Source organism: Symphodus melops (genome assembly GCF_947650265.1).
Source record: "Symphodus melops genome assembly, chromosome: 13".
In the NCBI taxonomy this organism is placed as follows: domain Eukaryota; kingdom Metazoa; phylum Chordata; class Actinopteri; order Labriformes; family Labridae; genus Symphodus; species Symphodus melops.
Genome location: NC_136703.1, coordinates 13,072,981 through 13,089,679, shown reverse-complemented (window position 1 = coordinate 13,089,679; position 16,699 = coordinate 13,072,981). Strand labels below are relative to the sequence as shown.

The window sequence follows — 16,699 nt, the reverse complement described above, 5'->3', positions numbered from 1 at the left end:
TTCGCCCCAGCTAAAGGAAGTAGGGTGGCTGCGGGTGGGAACAGTGGAGAGCCTCACAGCAGGCGATGGGGAACAGTAGCACTAAAAAAAGCTTGAAATCAACCAACCAAGGGCGCCAACAAGGCTTAATTACAGAGTGAACATGACTAATGATGAAGGTGCACTCTGCTGCAGTCCAAAGTCTACAGTGCAGCCCTCTCAATCCCAGGTGTTGAAATGTGGCCAGATCTCTGTATTCCTGCTGTGAATAGACTTCCCACACCGCTTTTTGATCACAAATGGATCACAGCCTGTATGTGGAATTCCAGTTGTTGACTATGTGTAATTTCCATATAGATTTACGTTTGTTAAAAATTATGATTTAGAGAAGCTTTTTTTGCACGTGACACAAAAGTAGCCTATCTACCAGTGATATTCAAGAAGAATGTTTCAGGGAACAGGTTGAGTGTTGACAGTAATTTCTTAAAAATGCTTTGCAAGATTGAGGCAATCAATCTACACAGTGGACCTCTTCTGAAATTTCCTCACTCACTATTTAACTGATAGAAGTGACCTGCATTACACATAGAAACACACTACACCTCACACACTCCATGTGAATCTCCACAGAATCTCAATGGTTTATGAAATATTTGTTTGAGGAGCAACATTTTTCAACACTTCACCAGGTTCAATCAGGAAAACACTAAGATGGAAACAAGGCTCCCTTGGGAGAACACAGGCTCTGCACAGCCTCCTGAAGTTTGAGGAGCTGTCCAGATGCTGAAAGAGCATCAGGCAGTCTTTCGATTGGTAATTGGAGTCAGTGGCTCAATGTTAGTAAGAGAGAACAAACTATTCATCCGTTTGACATATAGATTCATCTTGTTATTTTTTGCCATTCATTTGAGGCAGTAATGCAACAGTAACTTTACTTTAAATAGATGGTTCATTCAAATCAAAATATTTCACCTAAATCAATTTAATAAAGAAGAATAATATACATTCTAACCGTACATATTTATTTTTTTCTGTAAGTGGCTCTTATACTCATTTCGAGCAAAACAACGGTCCATCCAGCCATAAATCAATAGCTTGAATCTGCAACGAGCCTCACATGTGGGAGAATGCAGACAAGAGGGAGGGGCTGAGTTCACAGCTTTGACTTTCCTAACGCAGCTCTGGCAGAAGAGCTCATCCTTTGCAGGGAAACAGCCTACTGGCATGTGATCCCACTTTGTCAAATCAATCTCCCCCAATGCTGTAGCCTATATCATTAAACTTTCCATGCTGTTGCCCGTCCGGGGTAAAGCACTGAGGAGGTTTGTCTGGACCGTATCAGCTCTTGCTTCGCCGCCTGCTGCGCTCCGGCTCTCATCCATCATCAGCTCTCCAGGTTCAGAGGTGCTCGCACGGCCCGGGGTGCTGGCTCGGGTGTCCTGCACTCATGGAGGGAGACGTTATGGACAAAGTTGAGGCCACGGCGACGGTCCGTGACTTCGACCCCATCAGTGGGAGCATCCCGGCAACCAAAGTGGAGATCACCGTGTCATGCAGGTGAGTCCTCTCCTGTGCCGATGCTCGTGTCTCTGCGTCACGGCTGGTCGAGCTCCGCGCGCTTTTGTTGCGTTAACTATAATTTGTGACGTACAATTCAACATTTTGTTAAAGAAAACAATACCTAACCTAAGTTAGAGTTACTTAGAGAGGACTAAGTGAAACATTTTAAGGAATAAAAAAAAACTTTACACATGTTAAAATGTCTCAGGGAAGTCATTGCAGAGATATCGCTCTGCGACCAAACTCAAAACACATTTTAGGAACATGTATGCATTTTTTGAGACTTTTCGATAGGATAATCTTTAATGTCACTCTTTGCTGTTTATCCTGGCAATTCTCTCTCTATTGATGACTTGGGTCGATTGCACAGTGTTTTTTTTTTGTTTTGCGCGCGCCAAATCGCGTGCCACAGGCAATATCGACCGTGGAGAAGTAAGTTGGCATGCCTGAGAGGTTTTCCCCAAAGGCAGCTTGTCGTGTGAAGCTGTGCAACCGCCTCATAGGCTCTGAAATGAAACTAAAGGAAACGAGAAAAGGGAAATAGCGTTAGATATTTTCGCCCTCGTTGTCCATCACAGTGTGAAGCAACAAATCCTAGTCCCATCCCCCAAATATCCGAAATTCAATGAAGATAGCCTCGGCTGGGTGGGTGGGGCAGCGCTGGTTGCAGGTAGAGTCATTTACTGTATGCAGCGTCGACGTAGGCTACTGTGAGTGGCTCTATTTAATTCGAAAAGAACAATTGACAGCTTTAATAAACGTTATTTATTTATTTTAAAAAGTGATAATCTATGGTCCAGGGCCTTTTTAGCTGTTCTTCATTTTGCCATAATCCCCAGTGTTAGGCTTTTTGTTGCTCCTAGCTGCATCTATGTTGTATGCATGTAAATAATGTGTTGCCATTTGCACTGCAGTTTAAACTGATCCCGGAGAGGTTTCAGAAATGAATGTATTAATGCAAAGCCAGAGGCGAGAGAGATTTATTAGCCAAACACCCTGCTGCCATTGCTGTCTCTGTTTTCTACTATCTTCACTTCGCTCATGAGAGTTATCTGAAGGAGAAGAGAAACTGTCTTTTTTGATGTAACGCTGCTTTGTTATCCATTTTAAAATTGTGAAGTTGTTCAAGAAATCCCTCATCACTGTTGATGTGTCGTTGGCATTTCAACCTATTTAGGATATTGAATGATTTATTATCACATTTCCAAACAGATCTGTGAACCTTTTCAGAGTGGGCTGGTTGATGAGCTGGCTGGTGCAGCGCAACTGGGGGGGGGGGGGGGGGGGTAAAACAAGATGAACAGCATAAAATCATAAGCCGATGCCTACTTCAGGATCTAGTTTTATGTAGGTAACAAAAATGATAATGTTTAGCTGAGATGTGACAAATAAACCATCATATCATGTTGGGAAATGTATTTTAAGGGGGGTGTTGTATAGTGTGGTTTGTGAAGTGCAGATGGAGGGATATTGTTTCCCCTTTGTGCACACTTCTTTTTCCCTCCGACCTTTCAACTTTAAGCCATGCTCTTTGTCGATGCCTCAGGCTGTCTGGATGTGCAGCTCCCTTGTCTGTCATTAATGTTTCTCCAAACAATGAATCGCTCCAGGACACAGCTTGATAAAAAAAAAAAAACACCCCTGCCTTCAATGGACCTTGAAACATTATCTGCAAAGATGAATAGAGTAGGTTGTTTTCTGACTGCTGTTAAGTATTTTATATAGACTTACATAGACCAGACCATGGGTAGCTTAAAAGTTGAACATATATGAAGTAAACTGTCATGCATGTAGCAGTTTCTCTCACTGGTCAGCAATTATGTACTTGGACTGTTGAACAGAAGCAAAAAGAAACAATTGGTGTTACAGGCACAAGCTCCACAACTCTGTGTAATTGATTTGGTAAGCCTGAAAGCGCTAAGGTTGCAGCACACATGGAATTGGATTGCTCCATGCCGCCCGACAGGTATTCTTCTTACCCTCTGCCAATATAACAGTGAGCTCCCTGACAAACTGGAGGGACTGATGCAGACAACCGTGTATCAAAACAAATGCGTATCACTGTGATGGCACAATGTTCCCCATCTATGGCTTTGATTGTTTTTTTCTCAAAGGTCAGCCAGTGAGCTGAGTTCAGAATTTCAGTTTCTGGGTTGCAAGAGCTACACTCAATGTCAGCACATAGACTGACCCAAGTGGCTTCTTAATGCTTACATCTGCCTCACCAAAGCATGCCAGGGAATACAGAATACAGCTCAGTGGCTAGAGCCAGCGGTCCCATGGTGGGCTATGATTCCAACCCTTACATGGCACTAATAAAGAGTGTACATTAATGAATATTTAAGCAGCTAATATGAATATTTTATAAGTTGTCCATGCAGTTTGCAACATCATGCTTTAATTATGAAAAAAGTGTTGTGAAAGTAAATCCTGCTGGATCGTAAAATGGGCTCTTTCTATATCTCAGCTTAACAGACCGTCTCCGAGTTCCCATGTACAATGACTTCAGGGAAACTGGGGCCAATGCTCTGCAGTTCCACTGTGAAGATCACTCTTGGTAATGAATGTTGGAAAAAATGTAGACACTGACAAAAATCAAACAGCTCCTACGGGAGCCCAGATCTACATTTAATGAATGTGTGTGTTTTTCGATTTACTACAAGTACAGACACATGAACAGGATGTAAAATCATTTTGTAAATGCACGGGTTATTGTGTGTGCCTCAGAATGACAGGGCTTTGTTGATAAGCTTGACAACCGTGACATCAATGTACAGCCATTATCAGAGCAGAGCAGGGGAAAAAGGAGTTTTTGCTCCTGAAAGATTCAATTTGGCATCTACTATTTGTTAGATAGTTACTATCCTAAAAAGAGTGAAGGGGGAGAAAATAACAGAGGCATTTGATTGAAAGCACAGAATTTACACTGTATCATTGTGAGAACATGTTTGACACTTACGTCTCACAAATGAACACACAAGGACGTAGCTTGGATTCCCCCCCCCCCTTTTTTTTATAGCAGAACAGAGGGCGCTTTATAGACATTTATTGGTACTTTGCAAGGTGTCACAACACACCACAGGAATTCTGTTAAAATGAAATCAGCTGACAAAGCCACCCTCGCTTCCACTGTGATCAGCCTCCCACCTGACATCTTGAACATCGAACTCTATAAGCCCCCATTGACCGTTTCTTTAGGATGGATTCAGTGCTTCTGCTCCCCCTCCTGAGCTTGATGTAACCGTTCATCTGCTGTGATAGATTGGTTAGAGTGGTACTGCATCCAATCAATGTATCCCATACCTCTGGGGTCTAATGCTACCTGGCCACTATGCTCCTGAGGGATTCATTACCTGGTGAAAATCACAAGAAGTCACATGACTGCCAGCATCCTGTGACAAATGCTAGCAGGAGAGCCCCCCCCCCCCCCCCCCCCCCCCCCCCCCCCCTCCTTTGAATGAGGTCTGTGATTGCTGTTCCCTTGAGTCTCTCTGAAAACTTGAGGCATGCTTCTTGTTTCAGCTCTTCCTGAGGCAATCATCGCTGCAGAGGAGGCAGGCCTAATGAAATCATCAGGACGATTAGGATGTGTGGCAGGAAGCAGTAGTGTCAAAAACAATCGCCTGATCAGAGCAATTGGGATTCAAGTGTTGAAAACTCTTGTTTATTGAAATGTGTCATTATGACTCTGCTGTTGTTGCAGTGTTGATAGCTGCTGTAGGTCTTGATGTCATTCAGTTCTGGTTACCCATTTCAACAAACCCTTTGTGACTCTTTCTTAAGGTTTAAACATCCTTTTGTTTCGTGCGAGGAGAAAGCAAAAGAATTAGACTAGTTTGCAAATGTGCAAGAGCATCAAATATTCATAAAAGATCTCTGAAGTGAGAGAGAGATTTTTCAATTTGCAGTGTTTCTGCTGTGCCGCTCTTTTCATATCTTGTTCTGGGTTAAGACTGACCTGGGGCAAGCTTGCAGCTTTTATCTCACAGGATAGCTTGTGTGTGAGCGATGCGTCGCATCTGTTTGGGAATCGAAGCTGAGAGACATGAGGGTGCCAAGAGGAGGCAGATTATTTTTTCTCTTACAATTTTGGGGATGTTCAGATTGCAGTATAGCAGACTCTCACAGGTTGGCGAAGCAGATAATTATGCATGAACCCCTGACACAGTGAAAATGAGTTTGGATCCTAGGTATTTGGCTTGTGATGGTGTCAGTGTTATTAATATATTGTTAATATATTCTCATTTGGGATTTATGAAAGCTGAAGGGAATTCCATGGTCGTCTGAAAGTGTTGATTGGAATGACAGGAAAAGTCACAAGTGTAGTGTAGCGATTAGAAATCCAAGCAGTGCCTCTCGGCTCACTAGTATCAGGCTGTCTTTGCCACTATTTTCAGAGAACCTTGAGGGTCAGCAGAGTATCATATTGGATTTATGTGTCAGGGGATATTTGACCCAATGTCAAAGTTTGTCTCGGAAATGTGAGCACTGGTGGCAGATTAATATGAAGTGTGACAGGTTGTTCTGTAAAAATCTCTTCATACCAGATGCTTATGTTGAAGGTCTATCTCTTATTAAAGGGCTTAGCCCAGGGTTGAGACAAGCTACTTATTGTCAGGGTATTGTCTTATCTGATTTGGAAATATTTCTGTTGGATAAATGTAAGTAGATATGTTAAACTGTAGCCAAAAGGCACATTTTAACTGTGGGTGGGGGGTGGGGGGGCGAAATAATTTTTGTCTTTGCTAAAAATGCTTGGTGTGGAGTTTAAACAAGAACAGAAACATCACATTTTTACTGTAGGGAAATGGATTATCAATTTAAATGCATGAATAGTGCAAGATACATTTTACCCACAAGCTACAAAATTATCTTCTGCTCCAGTTGAGAAAAAACAAAAAAGAAAAGAAAAAGAAACACAAGTTCTACAGCGTTTATAAATTGGTCTAACTGCGGAGATTTTGTAGTGCAAGTTGGTCTCTGTCAGTTCATTATGATGTACCTCAGCCTACCTGCTTCAAGCTGCTTTCACATATTGAGACTCAACATGAGTCAATCACCAGTTAGAAAGCGTAATTTTTCTCTTCTGTCCTATATGGTGCACTCCTCTCACCCTGCTCTGACATTAATCAGTGTTCTCTCCCTTTGAGAGCTTTTTGAATGCTTTATTATGATGTTCACTTTTGAGATTGACCCTGCTCTCTGCGCTCCACACTGGAATGAATTCACACAGTTTCCTTTTCTATCTCCATTTAATGATCAGTTATTGTCATTTCAAAGCCTCAGTATGTACGAGCTTAGAAATGCCATCCTGTGCTTGATTCCTTTCCAAGTGTGCAATATTAAGTGCTTTATGTCGACAGTTTGTGAAGTGCATGGTTAGAGAGTTCCTGAAAAGACTTGTGCAGTCTGGGTGTTTTCATGAATTGCAGGGATTATGGGAGATTGGCTTGAATTCACAGATGGCAGAGTGCAAAGTGCTCTGCCAGGGTTAAAACAGCCATATTCGTGTGGTGCATCTCCTTCAGCTCCTTTCCCTATACAAACTTGAAACTGTTACATTTAGAAATTAGCAGTGATGTTATTTCCTGGTCAGGTGTTAGTCATACACGAAAAAGCCAGCCTGAGACAGGGAGTCAACGCCTGTCTACAGTCTCATTTATTATACTACCATACTAGCAGTTTTATGGCTTAGATTCTGTCAGTGCCCATGAGACGGCCGCCTGGGGAGTGCTGCACTGCAGGTATACTGTGAACCTGGAGAGATCCCAGGTTGATCAGAAACTAAATAATTAAACAGATGGATGAGAAGAAGACACCCGTGCCTTCACAGCGAAGGTCGGCAGATGTGTCGGCATGTCTTTAATAAAGGGACCAGATTGCATGTTGCAACATAACTCTGTAGTATCGTCTTGAGGTTTATATATGTAATGCAGGCGGATATCATTCCCCAATAAGGATGAAATGTGGTCTGTTTCTTATAATGTTTAACATTTCTGTGTTGACTATTTAAAGAATTAATCCAATGACTTCTCCGACACAAAAAATACTCTTTTTAGAGTTTTTCATGAATTATAAATGTACCCTCCCTGAGGATAAATACATTTTTCAGTGTAAATAATGGGATTCCTCCAATCTGTAAAGAGTCAGCAGACCACTGTGGACGCATACACCTCTTCTGTTTGTTTCCCTCATCCTCATCTTTTGACCCCTGAGAAACTGCTTAAGGGTATATTACACAAAACCTGGACATGCTGACCCCTTGGTGTGTGAGTGGAAAGTGAATGACTGCCCTCAGTCAAAAAAGGGAGAGTCAATAGAGGGCAGGAAGGAAGTAAAGTGACACAGTACAGTAGCCTTGATAATGCAAAGCATCCTTCACTTTCTCCTCCCAGTCTTCCCTCCATTGGCTCTAAAATAATATAGAGCCTTTCCTGCCTCTTACCCAGTCAGGGTCTTGACTTTCAAGCTCACATTTCTCTTGTCCTCTAAGAAGCAATGAGGCAGCAGCTCATACTGGAATTGGCTGGCCAGATTGAAGACTGTTTAAAAAAAGCCCTTTCCACTGAATTAGCTATTTCTCCAAGGTGCCAATTATGATTTTGACAACTCTGAGAAAGTGGAGGAGAATTAAGGGGCCACTGACAATGCGGCACTGTGGGTTCATGAATTAATTCCCACTTCTCTTAGTTTAATGATCACCCACAAGGGCCGAGAGCTGCTAAAATATCACCAGGGATCAGTCTGAGTGGCTGCACGTCCTCTTATGTTCTTTTAGACTGGAGTTTCGCAGCCAGCCACTTTCTAGAGGTCAAGCCTTTTTAACACTTGGCATATGTCAGTATTTTAGCCAAACTAAACACATTTATAAATCCAGACAGAGGCAGTTTACTTTCAGAGAACAATAATGTTTTTGTCTAGGTAAGTAATTGGTCAGGACTCAAATCAGGGATACGGCTCATGTAGGTTTTTTTATTTTCAAGCCCTCTATTTAGAAACAGTGGAAAGAGTCAGAAGCTGGGAGTGAGAGAGAGTGAGAAAGGACACATGGGAAAGGAGCCTCAGGTCTGTCCCGAACCCTGGCCTCACGCCTGGAGGACCCCAGCCTCCACATACACATGTACCAACCACTAGGCCACAGGCCTGTCAGTATTTAACATCAACATTCTGTCTTATTTAATGCTGGTCTCCCATAAGCAGAACAAGTCATGGCTCTCCTTTCCCTGTACATAGAACCACTCACACTTTCACATCAATAGACCACTTTTCTGTACATAGTGATATAAAAGTTTTGTGGGCGGCACTATACTAGTGTCAAATTATTTCATTATCTGAGATGGGAGGCAAGTTGTCTTACACAGAGACAAGCTAACTCTCTGGAGTGAGGTTTCTGACATGTCCTCGCTGTCTGGTTAGTATGTATGCTCTCTATGAATTGCATCTTTGAATATAGTATCTATTCTTTACATCTAATTCATGCTCTAATACAGGCCAGTCATTGCAGGTCAGGGTCCTGCTGCAACAACTATTAATGGCTGGCTTCAAAGTGCTTCTTCCATGCTGTTATTCTATAGAAATGGAGGTTATGATTTGTGGGTTGGGCTTCTTTTCTAACATCCAACAGCACAACAAGAATTTCTCCTTTAAACCATGGTCTCGGCTTGCTTCTCCAAGTATTTCTTTGCTTTGTCCTGTCACTTCCTTCATGATGCATGCGCAACTGCTGTGACGTAATTGTGACATCCACTCCAAATGTGTCTATATTAGCTATTTTTGTGTGTTTTTGTCAACCCCTCCGCCACTGAGTGTTTGCAGGGTGGAGGAGGACTTCTTAGATGGAACTGTAGTGTCAATAAATATATAATTGAAGTTATTATGAAGGCTGTATTTTGCAGGGGGGGGGGGGGGGGTTGTATTATTACAACATGCTTAAAAAACCACCTGAATACAACAGTGTTAACAATGTGAAGCCTGCCCAGTAAAAACGTTTTCCCATCACACCGTGTTTTTAGATGTTTGTGGTGGGCGAACTAAATGAACAAATCAATGAATTTCTTCATTGAGATTGGACAACGCCCATCTCTACCTCTATGTCCCCACCAAGCTATGGTGGGGTCATACGCTTTGTAATTATAAGTAGATTTCCTACTGTCTCATGTATTCATTTGAGTTTGCACAACCAATTACTTCTTAAACTAATGTCACTGATTACTATGTTAGGGATGATCAGACAGAAAACCAAAGTAATTAAAATGTTTCTCTTTTTTTTCTCCAGTGGAATACATTTTCCTTTCCTACATTTTGTTTGTTTTATATTGCACTCCAGGCTCCTGCTCTTCATGTGATCAAATATTAAATACACCAGTGACAAGAGGAAAATATTTCATTTAGAGAGTTTTAATGAAGGTGGGAGATCAAGGGGAATTGGAAAACAGATTTTTTTGTGTGCCATTTTGATTAATTTATTTCAAACGAGATGGTCATAATGACAGTGCTATATGAACTAAGACTGGTATGTGAAACTTGGTGTGGTTAAAAAGTAGCTTGCTCTAATTACTCTTGTCCTACTTTCAATGAAACTTTGTCTATATCCGCTTCCAGGATAATGATCTTCTGTTATCCCACTGAGATTTGACATGTGAAGGGGTTCACTTTTGAAATATTCAGTGAAGGCAGGCGGATTATCTGAGACGTTCATACCATTCTGAAGTCACCATGGTGTGTTCGCGGGCCGTGTGCATTGTGATGTTGTGGATACATTTGTATTGTTGTATAGATCTTTAAACTCATTATTTCTTCTCCAAAAGCAACTGAGAGCAAGGCCTGTTTTATGGAGTGACGCTGAAACGGAAGAGAAACAGTAAGTCATGTTGCACTTTCTCTTCTGGCCTGAGAGATGCGGTAAGGTGATGGACAAGCTAATTGTGGGAGGATAATGGATGCCAAACCGTAGCAGGTGAATACAAGAAGGCTGTTAGTCATGGATGAATCTGTTATCTCCACTGATAATTACACAATGTTCCAAGTGAAGTCTGGTCGGCCCAAGGCTAACACCCAACAAAGCTGCATCTATTATCCCACCACGTATCCCTGTGACAGAGGATTGTCCAGGAATGCTGAATTACGTGTACATGAATGATGCCCTGTTGCTTGGATTCAGTCCTGAAGTCTCATCTATATTCATTGAAATCCTGCAGTCCCCTACAGGGACAAGGATTGTTGTGAACTGCAAGCCAGTTATTTATGGGCACTGAAAACTATCAGGAAGCAGGAAAAAACTCATTTTTATAGGCTTTAGCATCATACTGATATGCAAATGAGATCATTGTAACCATCTGGAAATTGTGTCTCATCCAAAATGTTGAATGAAGTGATTGATGTCAGGCTCCACATGTAAGCTTGGCTTCTGTTTTAAACATTGTGTCTTGTTTAAGTGGAACTTAAAGGGATGAAAAGACATACTGAAGTAAATGAGTTGTCAGGGAAGTCAGATATCCATCTGTCTCCCAGAAAAAAAACATACAGAATCAGGGGAATGGGCTAAAAATAATGCTTGAATGAACACTATTAACCTCTGATTGCAATTGGAATAAATCAATGGGCAAATCAAAGAGCATTGCTCCTTGAAAGGTTTTATTTATAATCGCTGTGAGAGAACAGGATAGCGCCATCATACTGAGAAAATGCTGTTTATTTTAAAACTTGGAGGCTTGTAGATATTGTGACTTGCAGGAAGGCTGAATTATGATCTGGTCGATGAATTCGACAGAGAGACAGACAGACAGACAGACAGACAGACAGACAGACAGACAGACAGACAGACAGACAGACAGACAGACAGACAGACAGACAGACAGACAGACACATTCCCAAAGGGAAATTCAAGGCACCCAGTAGCAGTATACAACACTTGAAAGATTTCTTACAATAAACAACAACCACTGCCACCCCCCCCCCCCATAATTAAAAACACACTTTTACAAAGAAATATACATGGTGCAGGAATAGAAATATACAGTAGGTGTGATTTAAATAAAACCTATGAACAATTACGGACCATCTGTAATTAAGACCTGTACATAAGGATAAAAAGTGTAGACCTTGGAAATGTTGTCTTGTTTATGCATATATAGCAGGCTGCAAAATGTATGAACAAATATGATAAACAATGGTTAGTGCAAAACATTAAGGTGCAAATACAACAATTGTGAAGTAAAGTAGGGGCTGACTCTGAGAACAGCTGTGCAGAAGAGAAATCTGTTCAAAAGTCACACTGTGCTTTTCCCCTGCCATAACAGTGAGGTGTTGAGCACGATTGTGACAGCAGCCTGCCATTGAACACGCTCCTCTGCCTGGTGACGGTGCCGTTCAGAGGGTGGTGGGTGTTGTGGGTATAGGGTAGAGCCAGCCTTCTTCACCAGTCTGTCCAGCCGTGCTGCGTCCCTCTTCTTGCTTCTTGCTTCTTCCTCCTCAACACACCACCGCGAAGAAGAGGACACTGGCCACCTCAGACTGGTAAAACATCTGCAGCAGCTTTTTACAGATGTCAAAGAACCTCAGCCTTCTCAGGAAGTACAGACGGCTCTGTCCCTTCCTGCAGATAGGGTCCATGTTTGATGAGCAGTCTATCTTGTTGTTTAACTACAGCCTCAGATACCCGTAGTTTCTGACCACCTCCACGTCAACACCACCTTCGGAAGTCCACCACCATCTCCTTGATCTTAGAGGTATTCAGCTGCAAATGGTTTGAACTGCACCACATCACAAACTCCTCCACCAGGTTCCTGTATTCCTCCTCCTGTCCACCCCTGACACAACCAACTAGTGTTACATGGACACCCATGGGCGTGTACAAGTACTAGGGCATAGGTAATATGTATTTGAAGTGACTCCGGAATGCCATCAAGGATTCAACATGAAATCTGGATTTAACCTAGCCCCAAGCTGCTTATGAACCTGTTCAGTGTATTGATAGGAACATGCCGCTGTGAATGGTAAAACATATCCATGAATTGTTTGTGATCTGTGTTTTGCATTGTTTTTTTGTGCCCTGAGGCCAGAGTCAAACAGCAAGTCTCCTTTCCTTCCTACTACTAAGCTGTGTGTCAGTTTGCGGGAGCATTTGTTGTAAATTATGGCAAATATCTTACCATTAGTTAACCAAATCAAAGATGTTAATGTTTTGATTTTTTTTTGCTACGCCACACACTCAGAAAGTTGTTTTAAGGGACCATGTCGAAAAAAGAAGCAGAATGGCTGGTAATCCCGTGGGAGAGGTTGTGGCCGGCAGGGAAAATCACAGGGGCAAAAAAAAAAAAAAAAAGTCCTAATCAACAAAAAAAATCTTCAAGAAACCAAACAAATTTCAAAAGGGCATACCACTGTTGGTGAGCAGACATTCTGGAGAACGAGTGCATGAAAGACCAGGGTTTTCAGGTTTTGCATGCTTGATGGTGGATGGGAAGCAGGGGCTCAGCAAGGAGTAGGAGGTGGAGATGCTTGAGGAGGCAGAACTGGATTTTGGTTAGCCACGTCTGCTACACAGAAAGAGAGGCAGACACAGACACACTGAGGGGATGGGGAAATATGAGAAAAGGTTGCAGTCAAAGTTGTAACATGTTCAGTGTTTTTGTCCTATTTTCCCTTTGCAGATTTTTCAAGTAGTCACCAGATTTAATTACATTTCACAGGAAATAACATCAAGTGAAAAGATCTAGTACAGCTGATCTTTTGGAAATTCTCCTCAAATGTTTATTTTGAGATGGAACATTTTTCCTGTGATGTGAACAGTAAAATTGAATAAATAAAAGTTGTGAGTGGCATAATTATCTGTCTTTTAGATTTCATTTGAGTAATATTGTAAATAAAAATCATTTTCTATTTGTTATTATAATAAATGTTGAAAGATATACAGCTTCGGTGAAGTGATGCTCTCTAAATGTTTGGGATGGTTTCCTATTTTCACCTATTGCACTTCTGCCTTGAGGTCCTCTCTACCCTTTCACTGAACTTCAATGTGCTGAATTTACTGCACACATAGAATCAAAACTCAAGGACACTGGTTTATTGGAAGTTACATGTGGTTATGAGTTACCATGCTGTTATCTTGTAGCCTCTTGTCCAAGGGATTGTCTGATTATAATGTGTGACACGGCTGTGACGTTTATTTAGCCAATTCTAACACTGAAATCTTTCCTTCTGTTTTAGGGACCTCTTGGACCGAGACACGTTCTCCAAATCTGACCCATGTAAGTTTTGGTCTTTTTTTATTGTGCTAAAAGGAGTTCAGCTTTTCTTTTCTTTGATTACAATTCATGGACACCTTTTCTCCTTTGGCGAAGCTTTACGTTCATTTTTTGCTGAGCTTTTTCAAAGTGTTCCTTCAATAACTGCATATCATTTGCACAGTAATGTGACAACCTTTCCTCAGCTGAGAGCTACAGAAAGTACCTTAATGCGTGCACGGTATAAATGGCAGCTTTTGAATACCAATGGGTGTCATTTGGTGAGTCTGCCGTAAGCGCATTTTCTTTGACACTCCCCAAAGGATAGAGATCGGAGGAGACATTTAACATAATAGGGATGAGGTTCAAGCCCTTTGTGTAAATAAGCTGCTGGGAAAATATCACACTGGCCCTGTTTTCTATTCGTCCGAAGATGAAGCTGGAGATGTATGACAGGTCACGTCCTCCTGTTCGCCTGCCTCAGCTTCATTTGAAATCAAAAGGGAATCAAAATCTCACGGTCAAGAAATGTGTTTTGTTTGCGTTGCTTAAATAGGGCTCCATGAGCCTTCAATCTTGCTTTAGAGCTTTGTTTTTTGTATATGGAAACCAGGCCTTGAAATTGTTGTCGTGCAGCATCATCTAGCAGGGCTTTTCACTCTGCTGTCAAGGCGGGAATCATAATTAATGATACATGTCAGCAAAGGAGGAACAAAACTAACATTTAAAGAGGCAGCTAGCTTGATTGAGATTGTTTGGCATCAATGTTTTCCTCTGCTCTTTCTCTCTCTCCTCTTTTCTCAGTGGTGGTGTTGTACACCCAGGGTGTGGAGTGCAAACAGTGGAGAGAGGTAAGCGATCACAGATGTCCCTCTGTCAAATAAACTTCATCAGTCTCCTCTTCATGACAGCTCGCACTATGTTTACACTACAACACCTCCTTTCCCCCCCACATCTCTCTCATGGTAAATGCTGTGTGTGTCAATCATTGACATTGATTGACCCTGTGAATACCCGCGCTATGGTCAGCACTGCTTCCAGTGTGACTGATTGGCTGATTAAAGTGACAGCTACTTGTATCGATAAAGATTTACCTCTGTGACAAACCCTCCCTTTGGCTGTTGACCGCTTGGATTTAATTAGGCAGTTGAGCCAAATAAAATAGAGGAAGACTGAGATTGCAGGAAGAGAAGTGTTCATTCTGGGATTATAATTTTCCCTCTTTAATCTCAATAAGAATTTAGAGAAATGGAAACTTGCATTACATCTCCTTGTAGAATGGTAACCACAAAAAACACTGTGCCAGAGCTCAACCATCCTTTTTCAACATGAAGTAAAATATTTAAGGGTGAAGGAAAAAAAACAACAAAATCAATACCATGCATACATGCTGCCGAACAAGAAGACAGATAGTTTTCACTCTGAAAATCTTTTTTGATTGAAGAGAGGCTCGGTTTATGGACTCCACAGAGACCTTGGTGTCATGCTGGTGCGCTGTGGTGTGACACCAACGATTGAAGAATTGAAAACACTTGTGACCAAGATGCAAAAGTGTCTGTTTAAATCTCAGAAAGGGAAGGTAGTGAAATATGGAGGTTACAGTGTTAAAGAATGAGACACCGTAAATTGTACTGTTTAAAATCAAGACAAAACACATCCTCACTGAAGTGATGAAATGTACCAATCCTGTGGCTGCATAATTATACAGCCCAAAGCCAGGTGGTGATTAGCTTAGCATAAAAACTTAACCTCCTATTCTTTTTCTTTCTATATCTAGATGCACATTGTCTTTTGAAATCTCAGATGATTTCCTGTCTACTGTTTAATGATGATGACAAGACAAATCTGAAAATGTTGTTCTAACACTATGACCTGCCTTTGGGAATTCTTGTCCTGCTTACAGATAGGAACTGTCCCTTACACAACATAACAACATAACATTGACATACAGCAATACTCATTGACTTCATAATGATTTGGTTCCTAAGACAGTGTTGCAAAGTTTTAAATTTTGTAGCTTATAATTTCAAACTTCATGGGCAGTGTCACACTTACAAAGCGTTAGTTCAAAGATAGCTCAAATTTCAGTCCACAATTTTCAGACAAGTAAACTAGTTCACATTTATGTTTTTACATTTTTAGTTGCACCGAGCTGCTTTTTTCACTAGAGCCATCAAATCTGGTAAATATAAATCTGAATTTAATATAAAGATATTAAAAACAACTGTATAAAGGGGAAGGAAGATGTTTTAAATTATAAACATAGTGTACGTTCAACCAATATAATTTATAACGGTGTTTTTTCAAATTAGTTTTAGAGCTTTGCAGGTCACTTTATACTCTAAATACCGTAAATTCCGGACTATAAGCCGCTACTTTTTTCTCACACTTCGAGCACTGCGGCTTCTACTCCGGTGCGGCTAATGCATGGATTTTTTATGGGGGACAATGAGCTTCTGCCGCAAAAACATTTGACTTCGTCACGTCGGATCTTAATATCAGTCATTTTGCGCTTCATGCACGCACCCTCATGATGGAAAACACACGGAGAAATACATATGATGCAGCTTTCAAGTTAAAGGCGATCGACCTGGCTGTCAAAGAAGCTAACAGAGCTGCTGCACGTTAAGATGACACTGACAGCGACAACAGAGACTGAGGAAGTGAGTAATGAAGTCATTCTGAGGCAGTGAATGGATGGACTTTTTCTTGTGAAATATATTACGGTCATCTTTTTCATCAGCCGTGTTACAGACACCGTCGGCTAGGCTTCGTATTGTAACGGTTCATGTTGTAAAGTCAGTAGTTGATAATGTGTTCATAATTCCGATTATGTGGAGAGTCAGTGAATGCACCAGCGAGAACGTGTTGAGTGGCTGTATGAGAGAACGCTGGGGGAGAGAGTTGGATTGTTACGGCAAGTTACGTGTGTTGCT

General features: G+C 41.5%; 1 protein-coding gene across 2 annotated transcripts in view; it reads left to right on the top strand.

Annotated features, from left to right (window-relative positions):
• The first annotated feature begins 1,118 nt into the window (after positions 1–1,118).
• Positions 1,119–16,699, top strand: part of cpne5a (copine Va) — a 68,135-nt gene continuing 52,554 nt past the window's right edge. Inside the window, exons 1-3 of one of the 2 annotated variants that reach the window (XM_079359926.1) lie at positions 1,119–1,536; positions 13,747–13,787; positions 14,568–14,614. In XM_079359926.1, coding sequence (XP_079216052.1) covers positions 1,427–1,536; positions 13,747–13,787; positions 14,568–14,614 — 198 coding nt within the window. In that variant the 5' untranslated portion in view covers positions 1,119–1,426. The remainder of the gene's footprint in view (positions 1,537–13,746; positions 13,788–14,567; positions 14,615–16,699) is intronic. The other variant, XM_079359925.1, reaches the window with a different exon arrangement.